At 36.3% G+C, this 25,784-nt stretch overlaps 2 protein-coding genes and 1 pseudogene across 7 annotated transcripts in view; 2 read left to right on the top strand and 1 right to left on the bottom strand.

Moving 5' to 3' along the window:
- The window catches only part of TNPO1 (transportin 1), an 84,721-nt gene extending 71,423 nt beyond the window's left edge, over positions 1-13,298 (bottom strand). Inside the window, exon 1 of the mRNA XM_006913129.3 lies at positions 13,142-13,298. Coding sequence (XP_006913191.1) covers positions 13,142-13,156 — 15 coding nt within the window. The 5' untranslated portion in view covers positions 13,157-13,298. The remainder of the gene's footprint in view (positions 1-13,141) is intronic.
- Positions 1,706-1,824, top strand: LOC112480807 (annotated as a pseudogene).
- A 105-nt stretch (positions 13,299-13,403) lies between the features above and the next one.
- ZNF366 (zinc finger protein 366) overlaps positions 13,404-25,784 on the top strand; it is a 267,274-nt gene continuing 254,893 nt past the window's right edge. For 5 of the 6 annotated variants that reach the window (XM_015590408.2, XM_025047814.1, XM_025047812.1 and 2 more), the window contains exon 1: positions 13,415-13,552. The gene's annotated coding sequence lies outside the window, so the exon portion shown is untranslated. Of the gene's footprint in view, positions 13,553-25,784 lie in introns of all 6 variants that reach the window. The other variant, XM_025047811.1, reaches the window with a different exon arrangement.

Here is a 25,784-nt window from a genome sequence, read left to right as displayed (position 1 = left end):
CAGAAAACAATCTTTGTTTTGTCACGCGAAATAAAATTTCAATTAAAAAAAATTTTCATACAGCAACTAATCCCTATTACAATTAATCAAATACACATTCTCTAGTCAAATGTTCATTGTACATTCTTACAGAAGTAGCATGCATATTCTAGAATGAAGAAACTCCAGAAATTAAATCAATAAGCTAACATTAGGCACTTGTATACACAGAATTTTATAACTGAAAACTACAAATACGGTATAAGTCTGGAATGAAAGGGATGAACTAGGAAATTCCTAAGATTTCTTTACTTTATTAAATTCAACGATCCAAAATGTGGCTAGGCATTTGATGAACCTGACTCAAAAGCATTTGAGATGTACAGGAGTTTATAATTCCCAGAACTAGAAAACGATAATTTTACCCAAAATCACAATTTTGTCCTTGTTGCTGAGCAATTTAAACTCTACTAAAATCTCACTGGAGTGTTGATGTGTAGATTCCATTCTACAAATAAAAATTACATCTGATCAGCAAGTAACAACAGCAAAACAAAAACCTTTAGCCCACTAGGATGTAGGGTTAAAATAAAGGTAGGATTTTTAGCAAAGCCTTTCCCTCTTTACGCTTTAACAATTTATTTAAACTTCTCCCATCAAATTCCTACATTAAATCTTTAACTTTTACACCACTCTCTTGATTCTGAGCATACAAGACTCCAGGAAAAACTACCTTTCTCCACTGTTTCATTCATTCATTCATTTTTTGTTTTTAATTTTCAACTATACAGTACATTTGGTTAGACATTTATATAGTTTATAAAACGATCCCCCTAATTGCTCCTTCTCTCCTCTGGTTTTCCACCTAGCCAATATATTAATGCTAACTATATTCCTATCCCCATGACCTTCACCCCATTCTCCCATCCACTGTTTCATTCTTGATTTATGGAGGAGGGAGGCGACGCAGACACTTGAACTCACAGCCACAACCTTCTGGTGCTAACAAGCCCACTGTAATTTCATGGGGCTTCAGGACAAACTGCCCCCTGCCATGCATGAGTCTTTAAGTCTTCTGTGCCATGAAGAGCCAAAAAAAATCAGTAAACAAGTAGTGTCAGAGATCTGAGGCTCTTGTCTCAGTTCTTCTCTGCACGAAGAATAGCTGGATGGGCAATCCTGTACAAATCTCTTACACTCATTTGGTTCATGTCCTCATCTATAAAGCAACTAAAGACCAAGGTCCTTTCAGCTTCTAGAAGTAAAATATTTAGTTGACTGTAAATAATGAATCTGGTCATACTCCACATATCGAAGTCAGCCTTAACTTCTTTTCTTTATACTTGCTACTGAAATTCTCCAAGCCTTCAGGGAAACTTGTATTCAATTCCATTGTTCAAATGTAGTTCGAGACTACTAAATTACCTATGTGAGAGCTACATGTCACTTGATTCTTTCAATAAATACCTGAGCTCCTATGAAAGGTCACATGACTGTGTCAGGCTTAGGTCACATTCAATATTAAGAACAATCTTTAACTGAAAATGTTAAGAAAAATTTTCATAACTTGGATTTCTATCCAACAGAAATCTTTGCCCATTATCCCCTCAAAACTGTGTTAACAGAAAACTATGTAAAACATTATTGAACTAAAAATCAATGGTTCAGTTTAATAGTCTTTTCCTAAATTAAGTCTCATAATATTTTCTAACAAAAGTTTGACAAAGTCTATGGCCATACCACCCACAATGTGCCCAATCTCGTCTGATCTCGGAAGCTAAGCAGAGTCGGGCCTGGTTAGTACTTGGATGGGAGACCACCTAGGAATACCAGATACTGTAGGCGTTTAAAAAAAAAAAGTTTGACAAGCAGAATTTTATGAGATAAAACAAACTTTGTGGAACAGATAAGGACTCTTTAGACCTTATACTGCCCATATACTGCCAACTAAAACCACCACAGTAGAATTATCCAAGTATTTTATTTTACCTTTCTAAACAATCAATACCAATTAACTCTGAAAACATACAATTTATGCAAAAGTTTGGTAAATTTTACATACAAAATTTAAATATCTTTACTTTTCTTGCTCTTCCTTCTGTCCCAATGCTCATCAGGGTAAACCCTGATCCATCATTACAAAGAGTTATAATCCAGATTCAGAAATTTAATATCAACCTTTTGATATGAGGTCTTTGTCTCTGATCTATATATCTGACTTATGATCTATAAAATGAGATGACTAACAGTACCTCATCTTATGGAGTTGTTATGAGGATAAAATGGCAAAGGTTCCATTAAAAAATTTTTTTCTCTGTCTAAAAATACAACAACTAAGTGTAATATAAAACCCTGGACTGGATCCTGTACAGGAAGAAAAAAATGTTATAAAGGATGTAAATGGGACAGATGACAAAATTGTAATGCAGACTGTAAATAACTACACTTCCTGAATTTGATAACAATACATGATTTCAAGAAAAGAAATCATGGCTCTTAAGATATACACGTTAAGGTATTAAGGGATAAAAGGACAAGATATATACAACCTACTATCGAATAATCAAAAAAATAATAATCGTGTGTGTGTGTGCATGTGTGTGGGTGGTAGAGAGAATATGGCAAAATGTTAACAACTGGTGAATCCAGATGAAGTATATATGGGAGTTCTCTGAATTATCTTCACAACTTCTAAGTTTAAAATTATTTAAAATATCTTTTAAAAAACCCACCTTTGACTCCATTTACCCTCCACTACTACTCAATTTCTCCACTCACTTCCATTCACAGAAATAACTTCAAAGCTGTGTAGAGACACCATCTCTCCTTTCTTTACTCCACTTCACTGAGACTGAGACTTCCTTGTTGCCAACCCAATGATTTCTTCTTGGTCTCACTGTAATTTCTCCAGTGCTGAACACAGGCAACCATTCACTTCTTTGCCTGTGGCATCACATCTCCCTGGTTTTCCATTTATTTCACTGAGTGCTCTTAGTCTCCTTTGCTGGCTCCCCTATCCCTAAATATCCTAGGTCTCTTTTCTCTATCTATGTGATCTCATCCAGTCCATTAAATAGCACTCCAGAATCAAGTATCCAACGTCTTATAAGACATGACCACTTGTTTGTTAAATGGGTATCTTATTCTTTGCTGGATAAAAAAGAACTCTTGATTCTCTTCCCTATCCCATTCAAATCTGCTCCTCCTCCAGTTGTCCAATACCACTAAATGCTACTATAGTTTATCCAGTTGTTCAGGTCAAAATACTAAGGGTCATCTTTGATTTTTCTCAAACTCCATGTCTTAACCACCAGCCAGTATTGTCAAAATATGCCTTCAAATATACTGTCTGACCACTTCTTATCTTCTCCACCATCTACCCTAGTCTAGATAGCATTTTCTACAAGAGCGTGGTCTACTACAATAGGTTTCCCTGCCTTCTCTTCTGTTCCTTGACAGGAACAAAACAGCAAACGTGAACAAAAAAAATCACGTCTTCTATCAAAACCTTCCAATAGGTTTTTCACCACACTTAAAATAAAACCTCATATCCTTACCACACCCTACAAAGTTGCACCTGATCTGGGCTCCTATCTCTCTGCACTAATCTTCTAACGGTCCCTGTCCGTTTCCCTGCCTTCTCTTCTGTTCCTTGACAGGAACAAAACAGCAAACGTGAACAAAAAAAATCACGTCTTCTATCAAAACCTTCCAATAGGTTTTTCACCACACTTAAAATAAAACCTCATATCCTTACCACACCCCACAAAGTTGCACCTGATCTGGGCTCCTATCTCTCTGCACTAATCTTCTAACGGTCCCTGTCCCCATTTTCACTATGTTCCACTTTTTTTTTTTTTTTGGTAGTTCCTTGATAATATTATGCTTGTTCCCACCTAAGACTCTTTACTGTTGCATACTCTTTCTTCAAATATTCATACTGCTCACTTCTCCTCATTCAGACTGCTGGCCAAATATGACATATAAGAAAGGCAAAGGTTCTTCTCTATCCCATTATTCTATATTTCTCTCATTGCCTTAGTTAGTACCTACTTTTTCCCCCTTTCTCTTCATTAAGAAAAATCTTTAAAGGAAAAATGTGACTTTCTCAGTGTACAAAAAAATGTAAACAATACAGATAAAATTCAAGTTCCCTTCAAGTACCTCTCCTAATCCTGGTCTCCTCCCCGGAGGTACTCTTTAACTTCCATTTTATGTATACCCTTATAGAGCTGTTTTCTGTGTATTTAAATACACGTTTCTGTAGAAAAGTTTTGTGTTCTATAAAAATTCATGTAAAATATGCCTTGGCTTTCCTACCCATTATACATAGCTTTATTTCATTACTAACTTCAGTATGGTTTATTGATGAACTTAACCTATATACAATTTTGCACAATTCATTTATCAAAGATTTACTGAGTGCCTACTATATTCTGGGAACTGTTCTGATTGTGGCAGATAAAGCAATAAATAAAACAAAGATCTTCACTTTCTTGGGAGCTTATATTCTTTCAGGAGAAAGACAACAGTATATATATTGCAAACTTTTTCTGCAAAGGGCCAGACAGTAAATATTCTAAGCTTTGCAACTCACATGTCTGTTGTATATTCTTTTTGTTTTACAACCTTTTAGAAATGTAAAACCATTCTTGGCTCATAGGCTGTACAGAAACAGGCCACAGGGCAATGGAACTCTGGATTGCTGACCCCTGATATAGTGTGTTAGAAGGTGGTACATGCTATCCAAAAATCAAGAATCCAGGATAAGAAGGATGCAGTAGGGTGTTAAATAGGGTGTTTAGAGAATGTGAAATCTGAACAAAGACCTGGAGGAAAGGTCAAATAGATATTTGGGAGAAGTACATTCCAGACAGCTGAACTGGCTAAAGCAAAGGCCCCACCATTACATTTATGATATAACAAGTGAGCAAGGAGGGAAAGCGGTAGTAGAAAATGAGGTCAGGAAGGAAAAGTGAAAGGGGAGTGTGTTGGGCAGATTATGTAAAGCCTTGTAGTCTATTGTAAGGACGAGATTTTCTGAGTGAAAAAGAGAGTCATTGCAGGGCTTTGAGTAGAGAAGTGACAGAGATTGTCTTAATTTATAAAAGGGTTGCCCTGGTTAGTACATTGAGAAAAGACTGTTGGGAGGGGCTAGCGTAAAATGGAGACACCAGGTAGTAACCCATTTAAGCAATCCAAGGAGATATGACAGTAGTGGTTTGGACCAGGGTGGTGGCAGCAGAGAAAGTGAGGCATGGTAAAATTCTGGATATATTTTGATGATATAGAAAAAAACAGGTTATCCTGAAAGAATAGATTTGAAGAGGCAAAGTCAAGAATAACTCTAAGATTTTAGCCTGAGCTTTTGGGAGGATGGAGCCACTGACATACAGAAATGGGGAAGTCTATGAGGATGAAGTTTAGAAGTTTAGTTTTGAACATGCTGAGTTTGATGTCTATTATTAGGCATTTAGGTAGAGATGTTGAATAGGCAGTTGAACATATTAGAGGAGTTAAAGACCTTGAGGCAAAAGATCTAAATCTGGGTATTGCTGGCATTTAAATGGTATTTAAAGCCATGAGACTGAATGAGATTATCAATGAAGTGAATAAAGATAGGAAAACAAAAAACAAACAAATGAAAAAATAAGGGCTGACCCCTGGGGCTCTACAACATGAAGAGGTGTGTGAGAAGAAAGGCAAAGGAGAATTACCAGGAGCCAGTACTGAGATAGGAGATAACCAGGGGTATGTGGCAAAGCAAAGACGGGAAAGTAAAGAAGAAAGTGTTTCAAAGGGAACAAATAGTTGTGTTAAATGTTGTGGACAGGCCAAGTAAGATGAACACAATCAATGGTATCCAGCATTTGGCAACATGAAGTTACTGGAGAACCTGAAGAACTGTTTCAGTGGTCATCATAGTGCAGACAAAGGCCTAACGAGAAGTGGGTTTAACACAGCATGGGAGGAGAAAACTGGCAATAGCAAGTACTGACAACTTTTTTGAGGAATAATGCTGTAAAAGGACCCCCCCCCCCCAAAAAAAAGAGAACAACTGGTGAAGAGTGGATCGACTTTTCTTTTTTTCTTTTTTCTTTTTTGTTTAAAGATGGGAGAAATAATAGCATGTCTATTCGCTGATAGAAATAATCCAATAAAGAAAAAGACTGATGTGGAAGGAGAGAAGTTGAAGTAACGTCATTGAGCAGATGAGAGAATGGGATCTAGTACAAAAGCAGACAGTGACATGAACAGGTAGTCTAAGGTATCAAGGAGGAAGACAGCATATATTGATGAAGATGCTGGTAGGTACATGGGGTGATGGCAGTGGAAATTTTCTGACTGCTTCGATTTTCTTCGCAAAGTAGAAACCAATGAATGTCATGAGATGAAAGTGAGGATAGGAAAAAAAGATATTGCAGGTTTGAAGAAGATAATGAAATAGTCATTTAGAAGAGTGAACAGAGTAGGAAAATAGAGTACAAACAACAGGCAGCATTAAGGACCCACTTGAGGTACATGGTCATTGTAGTTGTGTATTTTCTTCCAGCCACACTAAGGTACATAGGCACAGATGCAAAGAAAACAAAGAGTTGCTTTAACAGGGACTGTAGTTCTACCAAAGAAGCAAAGAGCAAGGGAGCAGACCCAAAGCAGTGATTAAAATAATTAACCATGGAATTTAAGTTTAAGAAAGGGAGTGAAACATCAAGAGGTGAGTGGCAGGGAAAAAGTAATAAGATCAATGGACTGGAAATTCTATTGGGGTCCAAAGATGGTTGAGCCTCAGATACTAACTAGGAGTAGTGAACTACAAAAATAAGAAGTAAGGTCACACAGTAGAATACATGAAATGCTAACTGTGGAGGGACTGTAGTTGTTGACCATGCAAGAGGGTATCACTATGAAGTGACAGACAGGGTAGATGAGAAGAGCACTGGAGGAAAGGTCTAGGAAATGAAAGGCCAAGTACTGGAAAGATCAGTTATGTATACTCTTTTCAATTTCAGTACAAAGATTGAGATGGTACTGGAGAGAAGGGCAATGAGCCTGGAGCTAAAATAATTTAAAAACGAGGACTAATGACCTGGAAGTTAGTAGCTGATTGCAATCATGAAGGGCAGTATTATATAATGTGATGACATAACCACAAATCCAAGATTTTTAGGGAGAATGGAGAACAGACTGCAAGCAGCAAAGAGATGCATGGCGGACACCTTTCCCACCTGTAGGAACGGTGTCAAGGAGAGCTATGGAAAACACAACAGCCAAACTGCACACACAAAAAATTTAGGTTTCCATAAGAGTAAGAAAGTGAAGGGAATGTTTAAGCATAGGTTGAGGCTGGATTTTGCAGATGATGGACTGTAAATTCCAGTAAGCACAGTAAAAAAATATGAAGAGTTGGGAATGGGTTTTAGAAAAAAGATGACAAATATAGACCCTTTTATGAACTGGAGTGCAGGTGAGGAAAGGTGACCTGTAAGTCTGGAAGTTCTGTTGCTACTGACAAAGACATATTGAAAACAAATGACTTCTAATATACCCATATGGTTCTCTACAAAATGGAAATTGCTGAATCAAAATGTTTTTACTTTAAAACCAAAAGGGCTATACTGATTTATTCAATGTATGAATAAACGTATTTCCCTACGACCTTGCCAATACATACTAGCAAAACTTTTTCATTTTTGCCAATATGATGGGTAAAAAAATTTCAGTTTTACTTTGCAGTTCCCTATTGATGGTGTAGAACATTACTTCATATTTATTGGCTAACTGTATTTCCTCTTCCGTGAATCTGTCCATTTAAAAAATTGAGCTGTCTTTTCTTATTACTTTATAGTGCTAAAAAATAATCTTTTTCTATATTATTCTGCTCTTAATGATTCATACAAATCAATGTTGTAAATTTCTCCTTTCAAATCTTTCAATGGCTTGTGCTAGGGCAACACAGGCTCAGTTGGTTATCTCTTCCTCAAATCCCTCTACTTTATACCGTTAGTTTCAATAAGGTCTGTGACAGCTTTTGCAATACAATGGCTGAGCTGGTAAGGCCCACAAAGCGGAAAATACTGTGTGGTCCTCTATAGAAAAAGTCTGTGGACTCCTATTCTATACCTTTTAGGACCTCTGGACTGCTTAGAGTTTCAAGAACACAATAGATCCTTAACTTTGCTGACATACTCTCTGAAGTGCTTCTCCAAATCCCCCCGAAATACCTGCACCATTTCTTTAACTCTTCATGGAATCTATTACTAGTCCTCTTGGGTGCCTCCACAGACATATCATAAAAGCTGTAGCTATACTTCATTGCACTTTTTTGTTTACATCTCTCTCTCTCACGTAGTACATAAATCTTTTGAAGACAAGGGACAATCCAAGCACTAATAAATGTTTAGTGAATGAATAAATGGCACACAAAGTCCTTCATAATTAGCCATCATCCTCAGTATTTTCCTGTTTTTCTATTATCCAGTCAAAATAAACTATTTTTATTTCATTATTTTCCAAAAACATTATTTCTAATGGCAGTATAATGATCAATGTTTTATATTCGTTTCTTTATAATTTTGGTTGATACCACCTACTCCTAATAATTTATTTGTATCTATTTAGTACATTCATGATTTGCTGAAATATTCTCTTCCCTAATTTCGTTAGTAAAGACAAAAACAATGGAATCTTGGCCTTTCTGGGATCAACCTTCTCATCTATGGCTGTAACTTCTGCATCTGAGGATTAATGGGCTCCACTGATAATTATTTTCTTAATGGCTTGAGAGTGGTTCAAAGTCAACTATAAAAATGCAACTCGATTTTTTTTTGCTTGCGTTTTCAGTATAAAATTAATCTCCCACACCTTGTGGGTAGTCTTATACTCCTTATCTGGAATGCCTCTATTATTTTTTTGTTTTTATCTTTATTAAGACTCTGTCAAGGATTTTACTAAGTGTATTTTTCAGTATAGTTATTTAATGGGCCATTGTCATTTCTCTGAACCCCCAAATTTTATGTATTTTTTTCTCCCCTATTCGTGTTGAGGTCATTACTAAGAGTATTTCAACCACAAATGCTTGCTGCATTTATTTTAGAAACCAACTCTATGTATTTATTACCAATTACATCTCATCCAGATAAAGAGTATTTTTCCTTTTCTAAAATGTGTATAGATAGTTAAGCCTTGTTTAACTAATTTACCCATTCATAACTTCCAGCTCAGTTTCACTATCTTAATAATGTGGTCTATGATCTACAGTTAGATTCACTGTTATGGTGAATTACAAGATTCTGTAGTCATTCAATGCATATGTGTTCAGTATAAGGATTTGAATATGTATATTATATAAAATTTTATAAGTAAAAGAGCATGAGATTTGAAACCAGGCAGACCTAGATTCCGATCCAGCCTTGAATACTCTGAGACCTTGGGCAAAGTATTTACCTTTCTATACTTCAGTTCTCCCATATCAGCAAAATGGAAGTAACTCCCTTAGTGTAACACATGGCTATGATAATGAGCATAACAGATCTAAAAGTAACAATGCATGCTAAATGCCTACAAATAATGCCCTGTATATTATATGGGAAAAATGTTAATCCACTCCCTCTTCCTTCCCACCTCAAGCAATAAGAGCAATAAATGCTGGGCTCCTTAATTTAAGTCCATTATTAAATTCCCTTTAAGTAAAAGAAATTTGGTAATATGGACCATGAGCTTTGGATGTTTATTTACTCTGATTCAATATTTTCACTTTGAAGAATCTATCTTTTTATTTATTTTTATTATTATTATTTATGCCTATAGCACCTGGTATTTCTAAGTGGTCTCCCATCCAAGTACTAACCAGGCCAGACCTTGCTTAGCTTCCAAGATCAGACACTGGGCTTGTGGCATGGACCATGGACCGTGGCTCCACTGGGGAGCGAACCCAGGACCTTCTGCGTGTAAAGCAGATGTGCTAACTACTACACTATGGAACCACGTCCCAGGGAAACTATCTTATAACTGCAAAAAAATTAGAAACTTGCTAACTGTCCAACAGGAAAATGTTTAATTATGAGAAAACACAAATATGTGGTTATTTAAAAAGATGCTGACAAAGTAATTTAATAGCATGAGAAAATGTTTACTGTGCTAGGTGAAAAAAAGAGAAGCAAAATTATTCATATAATAAAGTCTCAACTGTGTAAAAATCAAGTTAAAAAAAAAATATTGGAAGGAAATGCACCAAAGAGTTTACTGAAGTTATCTCATAGTCCCGATATTAGTGATCATTGTTTTATGGTTGTTTTCTAAAATTCCAGTGATGATGATGATGATAAGAGCGATTATTATTTATGGAGTGTTTACTATATAGGCCCAATTCTAAGAGCTTATTGCATTAACTCATTTAATCCTCATAGCATTATGAGACAAGGAAATTGAGGCACAGTGAAATTAAGTCATTTGCCCATGGTCACACAGATAATTACAGAAGGTGCCAAGATTTGAATCCAAGAACTCTGGCTCTACGGCTCCTGTTCTTAACTGCTACACTACACTGAAAAGATCTGCTTTGTTTTTAAATTTTAACCATTAAAAAGGCATATGTCAATTTAAATCTTCTTGTCTTTCAATTATCTTCTTTCTTTCAGTTCTGAGTTCAAATATTCGCTCTGCCATTGGGTGCTGTTTTGAAATAAGATGCCACCACTTCTGTATGGGTTCTGTCAACTCCAGAAAGTTCTAAGACAAATCTAGACCCCTATTTCCTGTTCCAATATCACATTTAACTACTGAGATTCTGGAACTCTAACATTCTTATTTATGACACCTACTGACAGTAGTCAAAGAATTCTAGTACGGAGGTCTTGGAGCAACCAAACGTGGCTTCTAGGAACTCTCTTCTACACTAACACTCACCCGTGTAAGTACAAATCTAAATCTACTCTTACCACCCTTGCAAACATCTGTCTTCCACTATAAAGTTCGCCCCCTCTATTACCCAGGAGACCACTCTCACTTGCCTATACCCACCAGATCTACCTATCATGGCACTGGCTGAATGAGACTAAGAAAGATCCCCAACGTCTGGGGAATTTCGTGGTCCCCGATCCTTCCTTTTTGAGGGTGGCATTATTCTCAATTGTTTTTAAAAACTTAATCAGTTAATCAATCACTTTGATTCTCTCAGCTTTCTTACCCTTTTTCTGGTAAATCAAATTGATTTTTTGGACCAAGATCTTTTGGCAACAATATGTATTCAAATATCAATCCTTGGAAGAAATATTCATAATTAATACCATGTACAATAAAAATAACTCCCACTTACTGCTGTGTTCCCCTGTAGTTTATATCTGATAAATTTTTTCATTATATATGTCACTTGGTTTAGCTTCCTTTATAACCATATTTCTTTCTTTAAAAATAATATTTGCAGGATCCAACATGGTTAAACAAAAGCAATTCTTTTAAATATAGAACATTTACATTTCAATGTAGTTTGTTTACAGTATTTAGAAAAATTAAGTAAATGTGATGGCCTTAACATTATATAAAGACTAGTCATAACAATAATGAATACAGGTGTTGATAATGGAAACATTTACAACCAGAATCATATATATTTTTACCAAAATCTTATCCTACTCACAATACATAATGCTAATAAGCTTCATTACTTTAAAAGATTTTTATAGACTGAAACATCAGTGGGAGGAATTTAATAATTCCCTGAATACCTAAGAGGAAACTGTAACCACATCAAGACTGATTCGGGCAGGGGGCCCTTTTAGGAAAAAGAAAATGGAGCACTCGTAGTTTATTAGGTTCACAGTAAATTGGATTAAGTAAAAACCGTACTGCAAAACTGCTATACATTTATGCATTACGTATGCCAGAGAGTAAAAAAGAAATCTGCACCTTCAAACGAATTAATATTTCTCTTCTGCGGTTGCAAGTTTTCAACTTGCCGGAGTCATTCTCTAAGAATGGGGTGCAGGGCAGGTAAAAGTGGAAAACAGAACAGTTTCCCAAAAAACGGAATCTTTCCTTGCTTCACTAAATATAACTTACCTACCATTCTAATATGAAAGCTTAGATATAATATGGAAACAAAATCCAAAAGGAACTTTTGTTATCTTGAAAACGAGCACATCTGAACAGCCATTTTACAACCTTACATTTCCAAATACCTATTACACGATATTATTTGTATCTTAAAAACATCTTTTTAGTTAAAAAAAAGTACCACTTATGCACTCATTATTGAAGTCATCACTGTTTCAAAGCAGGATTGTTATTAAGCTTCTTATACAACTGTCAAAATCAATTTGTGGATAGCCTCCAACTTTAAATTTCTACATTTATATTTGCTGATAGACCAAAATAATTACTGACTGGTAAGATAATGGACTTAAAATTGTAAGCAATCCTTGCAAAATCCAGTTGATTTTGTAATCTGTAAACAAATAGGCGATCAGTTTTAAAGGAGGAACGCCATTCTCAAAACAGGTTGATTGTGGTAGTCGGTGTGCTCCTCAGTAGCTGTCCCCTGTTGCGTGTTCGCGTGAGAGAAGTACAAAAGGGTAGAAGGGCAAAAAACAAACCCACGCGAAACCCATAGTTACAAACATTAAAATTATGTAAACATGTCGTGAAGCCAGGAGGCCCCAAGGGGAAAGAATCGCCTGGAGAAAGCGATCAGCTAGCTGAGCGTGGAAGCGATGGTGTGTGCGAGCCGGGGAATCCCGGGCACAGGGGCCCGGGCGGGGACAAAGACGGGCCATCAGGGGCAGCGAACGTCAGTGCCCAGAACCGGCGAGAAGCAGCCGTCCCGGGGCAGCGACTGCGGCACCCAGGGCCCTCAAAGCCGCGGTTTAATCGACAGGGCAAAGCTGTCCCTCTCCTTTCCGCCGCTCTCACGGGCTCTAGGCTCAGACCTCGGACACCTGAGGAGCCGCCGCCCGCCCCCTGCCCCAGTCCCGCAGGACACCCGGGGCGGCAGCTGTTGGGCTTAGAACCGCGCAGCCGCCGGCGCCTGGCTCCAAACGGCCGGGCGGGGACCCGGAGGGCGGCGAGTTCGGCGCCTCTCCCTGCGGCCTGTCAGCTAGCTTCAGAACAGTTGGCCTCTGCTCCCGCCCTCCAGTCCGGGGCCGCTCACCCTCAAGCCACCTACCCGGTCCCACACCATCCCAGAGGCCTCCGGCGCTCGGGCCCTCTGCCGAAGCGGCGTTGCCTCCGGTCCGGGGCCTGAAATGGCTGCGGAACAAAGAAAATCTGGGCTCGGGCGAGCGCGGGTCCGATTGGCCGGGGGGCGGGGCCCGCCGCGGGAACGTTCGGCGGCGGTCGCCTTGGCAACGGCGGCGGGACCGGGAAAACCGCAGCCTGGGCCTGTCGGGCCTGCGGACCTAAGCCCCGCAGCGGTTTCTAAGCCCGCGCTGCAGCCTCCGGCCTCCGGTCTTGGTCCACTGCGGGGCTCACACGCTCGCGCCCCCTGCGGCCGGCGCGCTGCCCCCAGCCTCTGGCTCGCAGGAGGAGCCGCTGCGGACGCTGCTGTGCACGGTGAGGCCTCGACCAAAATGGCCCTGTAAGTGTGGTTGTCAGGGCTGTCTGGGGTCCTCCTAGCATGATGGCCCTAGCCCTTCCTAACTTCTGTATCTCAGGGTAACCGCCAAAGTGGCAGCCTTGCCCTGGGAACCTATTTCACACCGAACATGCCGCATATCCCACAATAATACAGTTCCAAAGTCTCTAGAAAAAAGCAGAATGGCTTCAGTAGATAGAAATGGGCAGATGGCTGCCTGCTAATATTGCAAGATAAGCTTTGAGGTATGCTATTATCAACTGCTATGTAGGTAACATTAAATGATTTATGAAATTAAGTTTTACGTCTCCAGGTGTGTATTCATATAAAACAGTAGTAGTTTCTTGCTCTTAGAAATAACAAGCCCTCTTCTCCGTAAACAGCCTTCATGAGAAATTAAAATATCTGTTTTCTGAACGGAAAATAATTCAAAATGGGAGAGGTAGAAGTCTTTTATATTCAATTATAATAATGGTAGTGAAAAATAAATATCAGTTTCCTTCCACATTATTACCTACATATATTTACTATATATGAATATTTTAAATTTGCATATAGATGATCATTATTTCCTAAGGTGATGATGCCTGTAATAATATTCTTCCTCACATGATCAATATGTGTAAAAATGCCAGCTGTTTTGACTATCCTACTTGCAAGTGCTATATATATGATGTGAAAATGTGTAGCGGTTGTTGCCTTCCAGGCGTATTCTAGATAAAATTCTAGTACCAATACTAGAAAGTGTTTTTCTATTTATATTGAAACAGCGTATTTGTTAAACTTGTTAATAATTTTTATTTGCAGCAACAGTTATTTTACAAAACAACTAATTTATTTAACTTAAAATTTGAGTATCAAAAGCCCATTTTTATTATTGGGAAATCGAGCACAGCAAGAAAAAAATATTTCAAATGACTAAAATACTCATGACTTCAACATTTTTATTTGATAGCAAGTAGATAGAGTAGTATACGACAAAAAAAGCCCTCCTTATAGGAATAGATTACTAAGAAAAAAAACAATGTAAACCTTCCTAAATTGTAGTTTAGTATATCTGCAGGGGAATTTATATTTATCCAGATAACAAACAGGACTTATTTCTGCATTTCAAAAGTTCCGTCTTGGAATAGGGAGCCTTGATTATACAAATCAGGGGATGTGTGGTATCTGCATTCTACTTTGCTAAAGAAAAATACTTTCCAAATGTATTACCAAACAATGACAGATGTAAGGAACTACTGACTGAGTGATTAATAAGGAATTCGCCTGATCGATAGTTAGGAAATAATTGAAATCAATTGAAAACAAATGAAGTATTATTTAGCCTATGTAAGAGGATTTATTAGGCAAAATCTTTCGAAAGAAAAAATATTGATTATCAAATGTTGTGAAATCAAAATTAGGCAAATCGAATCTCCATTCTTTTATAAAATTTAAATGAAAATGAATTGAAATTTAGCTATAAAATAATTCTGCATTGAATATAGAGATGCTTAGACATGTAGCCTTTTTGTCTCTTTGAAGAATTGTTGGTATTTTCAAATGCCATATATTGAAATTAAAAATAGTAAGTAAACTTTGATTTTAACCTCAAACCTATTACAATATATTTTAAATTTTTGTATTAAAATTTTTTCTTAGGTGAAAAATTTGATCAGAATAAAAATTAAAGAACGGTAGAAATTACAAAATAACATTAAAGGAGAAAACATACCTATAAGCTTTCACCTTGGAAGGGAAAGATGCTCACTCTGTCAGATGTAGCATTGTCAAAACAAGCATGGAACTAGGAGGCAGAGGACCTGTATGCAGATGCTGGATTTACCACTTATGAATGCTTTCAATTCAGACTTTCCAAGCTTCACTTTCCTTGTCTTAAATAGGATTAAATAAGATAAAGTATGTTAAAAGCTCATTAGCAGAGTACCTGGCAGATAGTTAGAGGGCAATAAAAGATAGTATTATTGGACATTAATACATATGAACAGATGTTAAAAAAGGAGGAATGATTATTGAAAAAAAAAAAAAAAACAGGTCCTGGAAATCCAAAAATTGTTAAATACCTTTAATAGGCAATTGTTGGTATATAGAAACTCAGTAAGTATATAGAAACTCAGTAAGAGAAGTGAAATAATCTTTTAGATACAGAAAAACTTCTAAAATAGAATACTTCTGAGAAATGTTCCCATCTTATACTTCTGGAAAGATGTGAGAATTCTAATTATATTCTTTAACATTAGGCAGTTTAAGGAATTGCCTTCCTTTGAAACATATTCAGATAGGCATTAAGGAAAAAACATTTTAAAAAGTAATTATTTAGAAGAATTTAATTTCAACTTGGAAAGAGCAGTTATTGTCAACATTCAGAAATATGTAATCTATAGGAATTTCTCATTTAAAGCAAACCCAATATGTAGTTTGAATGTATAAAAAAGATAGAGTTATTATTAACTGGGAAAGGATTAACTTCAAAGATTCTTTAACTATTAATATCTTCTAGTGATTAAAATATGATCCTATTTATAAAAAGTTCTACTTAGACTTCTGGGAAGATGGAGTAGACCTGCTTTTCCCTATTCCTTCCACTAAGTACAACTCAAACCCCTGAACACTACATATAAAACAAATATAAGGAGACTCTGAAAGATAGAGAAGTCAGACCAGCTAGGGCCCTTGAGACTCAAGAAACAACATGATGGTTAGTTTCTTGGGTTTTCTTTTTGATTCATGTAGCCCAGACATGAAACTGAAGAAGCTGGCAGCCTGGCAGTGCCAATGGTGCAGACAAAACAAAACAAACAAACAAAAAAACCCAACTCCCAACAAAATACTGCTCTTTCTAGTATGATGGACCAGGAGAGGGGCAGTATAGCAGACAGAAAACATTTAGACAATGACTGTTCTACTCCATCCAAAAACTACAGAAAAAAAATTATGCCCCTCTCCTCTTTCCCGCGAGTGACAGAAAATATTTGCAAAGGCCTAGTGGAGACCTAGACTTCTAACTTTTACAAAACTGTAACAAGGTGCCCCAACCCCTCCTTCCCTCTTCTGCTGTCAGGGAAGGTTAAGTAGGAAGCCAGGACTTTCATCTCCATTGGCCAGTAATGAGGAGCCTCCCATCTTGGGTGTCAGTGGAGGCAAAGTGGAGAATTTGGACTTCTCCCCCAACCTTGCAGTAGTGAGGTTGTACCTGCTTCCCACCCTCACTTCCTCTTCCAGTGCTGTCAGAAAAAGCCAGCTAAAACAGAAGATTTAAATAAGATCCAAAGTTTCATAACATGATACCCCCAATGTCTAGATTTCAATTAAAAATCACTCATCATATCAAGAATAAGAAAGATCTCAAACTATATAAAATGACAATTAATAGTTGACAAAACCAAGATGACAAATGTTAGAATTATCTGACAAAGATTTTAAAGCAGACATAAAAATGTTTCAATGAGCAATTACAAAAATACTCGAAATAAAGGAAAAAATAGAAAGTCTCAGCAAAGAAATAGAAGGCGTAAAGAACCAAAAAGAAATTTCAGAACTAAAAAATGCAATAATCAAAAAACTAAGTGGGTCAATTCAACAATACAGTGGAGGTGACAGAAGAAAGAATCAGTAAACTTGTAGATAGAACAATAAAAATTACCCAGTCTAACAAAAGAGAGAAAATAGATTGAAAATAGACTCACGAACTTGAGTGATAAAAGAGCTAACATTCATGTCATCAGAATCCTAGAAGGAGAAAAGAAAGAAGGTGGCACTAAAAAGTACTCAAATTATGGCTGAAAACTTCTGAAATTTGAGAAAAGATGTAAACCTAAAGATTTAAGAAGCTGAGCCAATTCTCAACAAAGGTGTCAAAACCATTATGTGGACGAAAGATGATTTTCAACAAGTAATGCTGGAACAACTGAATATCCACATGCAAAAGAATAAAGTTGGATGCCTACCTCACATCATATATAAAAACTCAAAATGTACCATAGAAGTAAATGTAAGATGTAAAACTATAAAATTCTTAGGCAAAAACATGGAAGTAAATCTTTATGACCTTCAATTAGGAAAAGAGTTCTCAGATATGACACCAAAAGCACAAGCAACGAAAGAAAAAAGGTAGATAAATTGGATTTCATCAAAATTTATAACTTTTGTGCTTCAAAGAAACCATCAAGAGAGAAAGTGAAAAGCTATTCACAGTGAGGGAGAAAATATTTGCAAGTCATATCTGATAAGAGATTTGTATCTAGAATAAAGAACTCTTACATCTCAAAAATAAAAAGACAAATAACCTAATTAAAAATGGGCAAAGGGTCTGTATAGACATTTCTTTAAAGAAGATGTACAAATATCCAATAAGCACATGAAAAGATGCTCAACATCATTAGCTATTGGGGAAATGCAAATCGAAACAATGAGATACCACTTCAGACCCACTAGGATAGCTATAATAAGAAGGACAGATAATAACAAGTATTGGCAACGATGTGGAGGAATTAGAACTCCCATACATTGCTGGTGGGGATATAAAATGCTGCAACTCCTTGGAAAACAGTTTGGCATCTCTTCAAACAAACATAGTTACCATTCCATCCAGCAATTCCACTCCTAATAGAAATGAAAACATATGTCTGTGTAAAACTTGTGTACAAATGTTAATAGCAGCCTTGTCCATAATAACCAAAAAGTGGCAACAACTCAAATGTCTATCAATTGATGAAGGAATAAACAAATTAGAGTGTATCTATTCAATGGAATTGCTACTAAAAAGGAATAAAGTACTAATACATGCTACAATATGAATCTTGAAAACATTATGCCAAGGGAAAGAAGCCAGTTATAAAAGAAATGTACATGAAATATCCAATATAGGCAAATGTGTAGAGACAGAAACTAGATTAGTAGTTTCCAAGGATTGGAGGAGGGGAAATAGAAATTGACTACCAATAGGTATAGCGGTGGTTTTTTTTGGTGAGAGAATGATTAAAGCAGTCTAAATAACCCTGTGAATATACTAAAAATGACTTTATGGTAAACTACAAAAGAGTGAACTTTATGGTATATAAGTTATGTCTCAATAATGCTGTTATTAAAAAAAATAAAGACAAATGAAACCCAAATAGGATTAACTCAAAGAAATCCATGCCAAAACACATAGTTCAACTTCCAAAAACTAAAACCAAAAAATCTTGAAAGCAGGGAGCAAGAAATGACACTTCACCCATTTAGGAAAAAGAATTTGAATGACGGTAGATTTCACATCAGAAACCATGGAGACCAAAAAGAAATAACACTATGTTTTTCAAGTGCTGAAAGCAAAGAACTGTCAACTCAGAATCCTATATCCAGTAAAAATGTCCTTTAGAAATAAATGGGAAATCATGACATTCTCAGATGAAGGAAAACTAAGAGATTTTTGTCACTACCAAACTTTTCCTTAAAGAATGGCTAAAGGAAGTTCTCTAAACAGAAAGGAAATGAGTAAAGAAAGAATATAGGAGCATTGGGAAGGAAGAAAGAACAGATTAAGCAAAAGTGTGGGTAAATATAATAGGTTTCCCATCTCCTCCTTAGTCTTCAAATTATGTTTGATGGTTGGTGGAAGCAAAAATTATAACACTGCCACATGTGACTCTAAATGTAGAGGAAATATTTAAGACAATTATATTATTAAATGGAGAAGGTAAAGAGACAAATGGAGATAAGGTTTCTACACTTTACTTATCCCAGTATACTGGTAAAATAACACCAGTATACTGGGATAAGTTATACATATAAAATATCTGTTATATACATATTAGAAAACATAAAAACATAAATCATACTATAAATAACATGATATTTAACTATATGTATGTATAAAATGCAATACTTATTGTAACCAGTAAAACTAAGTAAAAAGATATCCTCAAAAACATTATAGATAAATCCATATAGAATTCAAAAAAATATGCAAGTAACCCACAGGAAGTCAGGAAAAATAAAAATAAAAAACAGAGCACAGAAAACAAAAAGTAAAATGACAGACTTAGCCCTAACATATTAATAATTACAATAAGCCTAAGTGTTCTAAAAACATAATTGTATTTTGATTGCCAGAGTGGATCAAAAAACATGACCCCAGTATATGCAGAGTATAAGAAACTCACTTCAAATATGACATAAGCAGGTTGAAAGTAAGAGGAAATAATAAAGAGCAGAACTCACTGAAATTGAAAATGAAAACAATAGATAAAATCAATGAAACAAAAAGCTTCTTGGGGAGAAAGTCGTGACAAACCTTTAGCAAGACTGAAAAAGAAAAGACAAAAATTATAAAACTCAGGAATGAAATAGGCTGTCACTATAGACCCTTCAGACATTACAAGGTTGATAAGGGAATATCATGAACAACTTTTCACACATAAATTTGACCACTTAGGTCAAATATACCAATTTCCTGAATGGTACAAATTACCATAATTCACCCAACATGAAATACATAATTTGAATAGCCTGATTAAGGAAATTGAATCTATAATTTAAAAACTCCTCCAAAATAAATCTTCAGATGGTTTCACTGGATAAGTAAACCAAACTGTTAAAGAACTAATATCGATGATGAACTAATATCTTCCAGAAAAATAGAAAAGGTGGGTACACTTTCCAATTCATTTTATGTAGCTACTTATACCCTGATTAAAAAAAAAAACAAAGATAGTATAAAAAAGTAAACAACAAACCAATATCTCTCATAGACTCAAACTGACTCAGCAGACTCAAAAATTCTTAAAATGTTAGCAAATGAAATTTAGCAATATATAAAAAAGAATTATGTATACAACCAAGGGGATTTATTCCAGGGATACAGGGCTGATTCAATATTCAAAAACAAGTCAGCATCATTAGCCATCAAAGAAATGCAAATTAAACTATAAGAAATATCACTACACACCTAACTGAATAGCTGAAATAAAAAATAAGTGACAACACCAAAATCTAGTGAGGATTCAAAGAAACTCAATCACACATTGCTGTTGGGAATATAAACTGGTAGAGCTACTCTGGAAAACACTTTGGCACTTTCTTAAAAAACTAAACATGTGACTACCATATGACCTAGCAATTGCACTCTTGAGCATTTATCCCAGAGAAATGAAAAGGTTCACACAAACCTGTACATGAATGTTTACAGCAGCTTTATTTGTAGTATCTCCAAGTTGGAAACAACCCAGATGTTCTTCAATGGGTGAATGGTTAAAGAAACTGTGATACATCCATACCATAGAATACTCCTCAGCAATAAAAAGAAACAAACTACTGATACACACAACAACCTGGATGAATCTCCAGAGAATGACGAGTGAAAAAAGTCAGTTCGTGGTTTCTCCTAGCAAAAGCCATTCCCGCTGCTTGGTCTCCCTCAGCCTTTTCTCTCCTACATCTTCAATCTCTCCCTCTCCATTTGGTCCAAAACTTTTCCAGAATTAAATTGGATATGATTTTAATATTTGTCCAAGTTGTGGAGTCCTAAATTAAGCAAGAATGCAAGATTCCATCAAGTTTGAAAGTCTTTTTAAGGTTGGAGGAAGAATACAGCCACATATCTTAAGAGCCAAAGAAACACAATATCTAATCGCGTGATCTAGATATTGTGATCCAGAATAAAAGATGCAGACTTCAGTGAATAGACCAGAACTGCTTACTAAGTGGAGTTTGGGTGCTACATGAGCAATCTGCCATGTTATGAAGTCCCTATTGTAAACTATAAATAGGGCCCAGTATGTTCCATCATTGTTGCTGAGAAAACTCCAGTCAATGTCCTGCACCTAATTTCTAGTCATTATGGAGTCTCAAGCAAGCTGAGAATGATTCAGCTGCAAGTGACAGAAAATTCATAACAGGATAGTAGTTTATCTCTCATGTAGATATAGGTAGTTCACAGCTGGTCTGGAAGTTTCATAATTATTGGGGATATAGGCTCTTCCATTTTGCTGCTTTTCCATCCTTAATATGAAGCTTCTTTCTCATGGTGCAATATGAATTCCCAGGTTTCAGCTTAAACATTTACAACCAAATCCAAGCCACTGGGAAGGAGGTAAATGACCTTTCTTTTAAGAAAATGCACACACCACTTTCATTTGTCATTAGCTAGAACTTTGTCACTTGTCACATATCACATACCTAGCTTAGCATCTAGGCCTAACTCCACTCCCAAAGAAAAGTACTGCAAGTTTTTCTCTCACACCAGTTCAAGGCCTATCTTGTAGAACTTGAATTGTCATTCTTCTCAACACCTTCCCAATGGCTTCCAGTAACTCCTGGAATGAAAATTGTATCATAGCTCTGAAACCCTACATGATCTGGCCCTTGCCTACTTTTTTCTTCTGTTTATTTTTGTCTCTGCCTTTCATTTTGGAGTTTTCCTTAAATGTCTGGTGAGACTTCGTTCTCCATTCAGATAAGTGGATTGGAAGCTCTGTTCTGACAGAAGAATTTGTGGACAAGTGGGTGTCTCCAGGGTGCTCTGGGGCACTGATACAACTTTTGTGTTGATGACTTTTTTGATGTTTTGCTTAGAAGAATAAGCAAGGTTCTTGGTGTTTGGGGACCTGGAAATGGTTATAGCGATGGAGGTGGGGGGTCTCATTGTTCCTTGCGCTTAACTCTTAGTAGTCCTTTATTTTCATTTTGGTGCCTCATTCCTGCCCTCTGCTGTGCTTGGAGTCCTCAAGTCTGGGGCCTCTTTGGTTCAATTACTATAGGGAATAGACCTCGTTTTCCTAAGGTGAGGCGAGAGTAGTTATTTGGCTTCGTAGGGTTGGGTAGCGTTCCAATCTTCTATTCAACAGGTTCTCCTGTTGTCATTTCCACTCTGCATACTCTGCCTTTTTTGGTACCTCCAATTCCTGAGTCCTTCCTCAGCTCTATGGAGAAAATCACCTTGCTTCAGTATGGTATTAGGCACTTAGATTTAAGATTTCTCTGCTCTTAAGCCAATGCTCATTTCTTCATCTGCTTTCCATCTTCACAAATTTGTTAACATTCCTTGCCTACTGTAGTCTTCCCAGCTTTCTTTGAGCTTGTGGATTTATACTTTAAAATTTTTTTCTTTCCTATCATTTTCAAGGGGACTTCAGAAAAGAGAGAAAAATATGTCTAACAGGTTAAGCCAGAATTTTTGATCCAACTTTTGAAAAGTAGCTGTTAGATGATATACTGGACATGCTTTCATTTTTAATTTTGAGTAAGAAAGCAAGTATTTCAGTATATGTAATTTTAAGTCAGTAGATTAGCAACTGGGAGTTTAATATTTAAAAATTAAATTTAGGTTTAATTCCACTGATGTACCAGATGTCGGTGTTTTGATTTTATTATGGCCCATGGGGAATTACATGAAATTGGTCCACGTAAACTGCCATATAATTTTTCATGTTTTGTATATCACAAAAATTCTTCACAAAATTACTTCACAAATGAATCAGAAGGTTTCATAGAACAAAGGCATTGTGTCCAGAAAGGTTTATGCTTTAAATACAGGATTTTATAGCAAAACTTACGGATTAAATATACATGCATATTTTATAAAATAAATCATCCCTGAAGACAAAGTAGTAAAGTCTTCTTTAAACTTTTAATTTCTGCACTAGAAATTCTAGAGTCATAATATCCAAGCATCCAAATCATTCTATCAAACCACCAGGGCTTTCTCCTCTAAAGATACTTATTCATAAATTTTAAAGCAAGAAATACTTTTCTTATAAAGTGTTCTCAAGGGGCTCTGAAGTTACATGTATGTTGGACTGGATCCTTTTCCCCCCTCTCTTCTGCATTTTTAGTTCAATTTTCAACTGCATCTCTCAGCTATTACTTTGTTTTCTCCTTAGTGTTCATTGTTGTTCTTCCTTTAAGAGTCACTAGATTGGCAGTTTGTCAAAAGACCAATTTGTGATTCCATATGTTATGCTTTTCCTAGCACTCCTGACAGGGAATATTTAAAGAATTCTAAAACAAGGGCTGCCTCTTCTCTAGTTAGCCTGAAGTGGAAGTGATAAGTTGAATTTGATTTGCCTATATTGATAATGATTGTACAGTCAGAGAAATGAATTTTAAGGCATGAAAGCTCTGCTTCCATTTCGTAGAACTTGTATTACCTATGGTGGAAAACATATGATCTCTAAGGATTAGACAGAAGGAAATCTTGTAATTGGATTTTTCTGAGGGGATGCATATTCACATAAACTAGAAAGAAAAACCCTTAGAGAATTTTATTATGAAGAACATATGAGCCTATGAGACAGCTAAAAATATCAAAACAAAGAAAAATTTCAGTAATAGTTGTGAATTAGCTATTAATTACTACCTCTTAACACTTTTCCCATAAATATTTTGAGTATTTGTGTTATACTCCAAAGATGTGTTGGGCAGATTGTTTAATTCCAACAAGGCAGAAATAGTGGCAAAACTTAGTGGGAATGGTACATAAAGGGATCTCAAATCCAGCTCTTTTACAGAGGGCATAGTAGAAAAAGACTAGGTTCTCTTATCTCTTTGAGGATATTAATCAGAATTAAAAAATACAATTTTCTTCTATTGCTTGCATATAACCTCCCCTTCCTGTCATCCCCCTTTCTCATTTCCTTATTTACCTTTTTTTCTATGCTAGTTAGTAATATTTTTCTCAAATAATTTGTGTTCCTTCCCCAGAAATATGTTCTAATATATGAAGTACATAATGACGTTGTTACAAATGGGTATAATACTGGAATTTGGATTGCTGAGGAGGCAGGATGGTATCACATTGCAATTTTGATGATTTACCACGATTCTAGTATATCTTGTTTTGGTTCAAAAGATTATTTCTTATAAAGTATCACACATCTTTTATTTTTTCTCTTATTTCATGATCTGAATAGATAAAATTAAGGCCCATATTACAGGTGCAACAGGGCTAGAGAGGTTATTATCCCTGGCAGAGTGATTATCTGAAGATGAGAGATTTCAATTTACTTGGATAGAAGTTGTGTTACTTTTGATTTTTTGACAGAGGCAGAAGGGAGGGAGGGCAACAAAACCAGCTAAGGTAAAATAACTTACTGAAAGTAGACTAGGGTATTTATTTCTCAAAGAATTGTTGAACAGACTACTCTAGGGTTAGGAATACAGCTCGTCTATGGACCAGCAATGTCAGATCCTTTGCTTGCCTCTGTTTCTGTAGACCATTTTTCCTACAGGGAACACAGCTGCCTGGTATACCCAAGGTTTACATTTTATGGCTTCAAGCATTAGGGACCAACTCTCCATCTTTTTTCCTATCTAAGGCCCAATACTGGCCCTGACTGAATGAGGTGCCCACCTTGTAACACAAGTGATTATGTGTGGCCAGAAGGAAGGGTCACATTGCAATAGGACTGTCCTGCTTTGGCTGCATTGTATTTGGAAGGGGAAAGAGAGAGGGAGGAACAGTTTCTAGAATAAGCAAAGAGGCTAGAAAGACTACTTCAGAGTCTTCTACTGCAGAGTATATCACCAAATCATTTGATTCATGGGATTTAATTGGAAGAGATGATTTGATGTTTGGGCACAAAAATTCCACTACACTACCATCACGTTCTGGTACGATAGTGGTACCTGAAGGTTTATTTTAACTACTTAGATATAAAAAGAAATCACTTATTAATATTAATTTTATAAATTTTCTTTAGTAAATAATTTATTTCAAATTGCAACTAGAAGGCATATATAAATCTAATACGATTTTCTCATTTTACAGAGGAGGAATCTAAGAGGCTAAATAACTTGGCCAAGGTGACATGGTAAATAAGTGAAAACAGCTGGGCTGGAGGCCAAGTGTTACTTCTTATCTACTGTTGGTGTCTTGATTTTATTATTTTCTCAGAAATAGTTTATATTTTGCTAAAACGATTTAAGGATGAGGGGTTCTTATTTGTACCATCTCTGAATAAAAGTATATGTAAATCTCTGTTCTCACTGTGTCCAGCAAGACTTAATAGCAGGTCAGAATTTTAGCTCAGAAATTGAGAAATGTCAGTTCCACACAGTGTTCTCTCCTGAGTGAAAGGCCACTTATGCACAGAGATGACTCGCAAACAGATCAGGAAAAGCCAGGATTTAGGAAGTAGCTTTGGATTCCATCAGCTCCAGGATAGTGCTGTAATGCTAGATCAGGTCAGGGTATATCACAATGTAATATTGCAATGATGATCTGATTAGTAAAGATTTCAAAGCAGCAATATCA

The sequence above is a fragment of the Pteropus alecto genome, unplaced genomic scaffold (assembly GCF_000325575.1).
Source record: "Pteropus alecto unplaced genomic scaffold, ASM32557v1 scaffold20, whole genome shotgun sequence".
Lineage (NCBI taxonomy): Eukaryota > Metazoa > Chordata > Mammalia > Chiroptera > Pteropodidae > Pteropus > Pteropus alecto.
The sequence above is the reverse complement of the archived record's forward strand: the minus strand, read 5'-3'. Positions and strand labels throughout refer to the sequence as shown.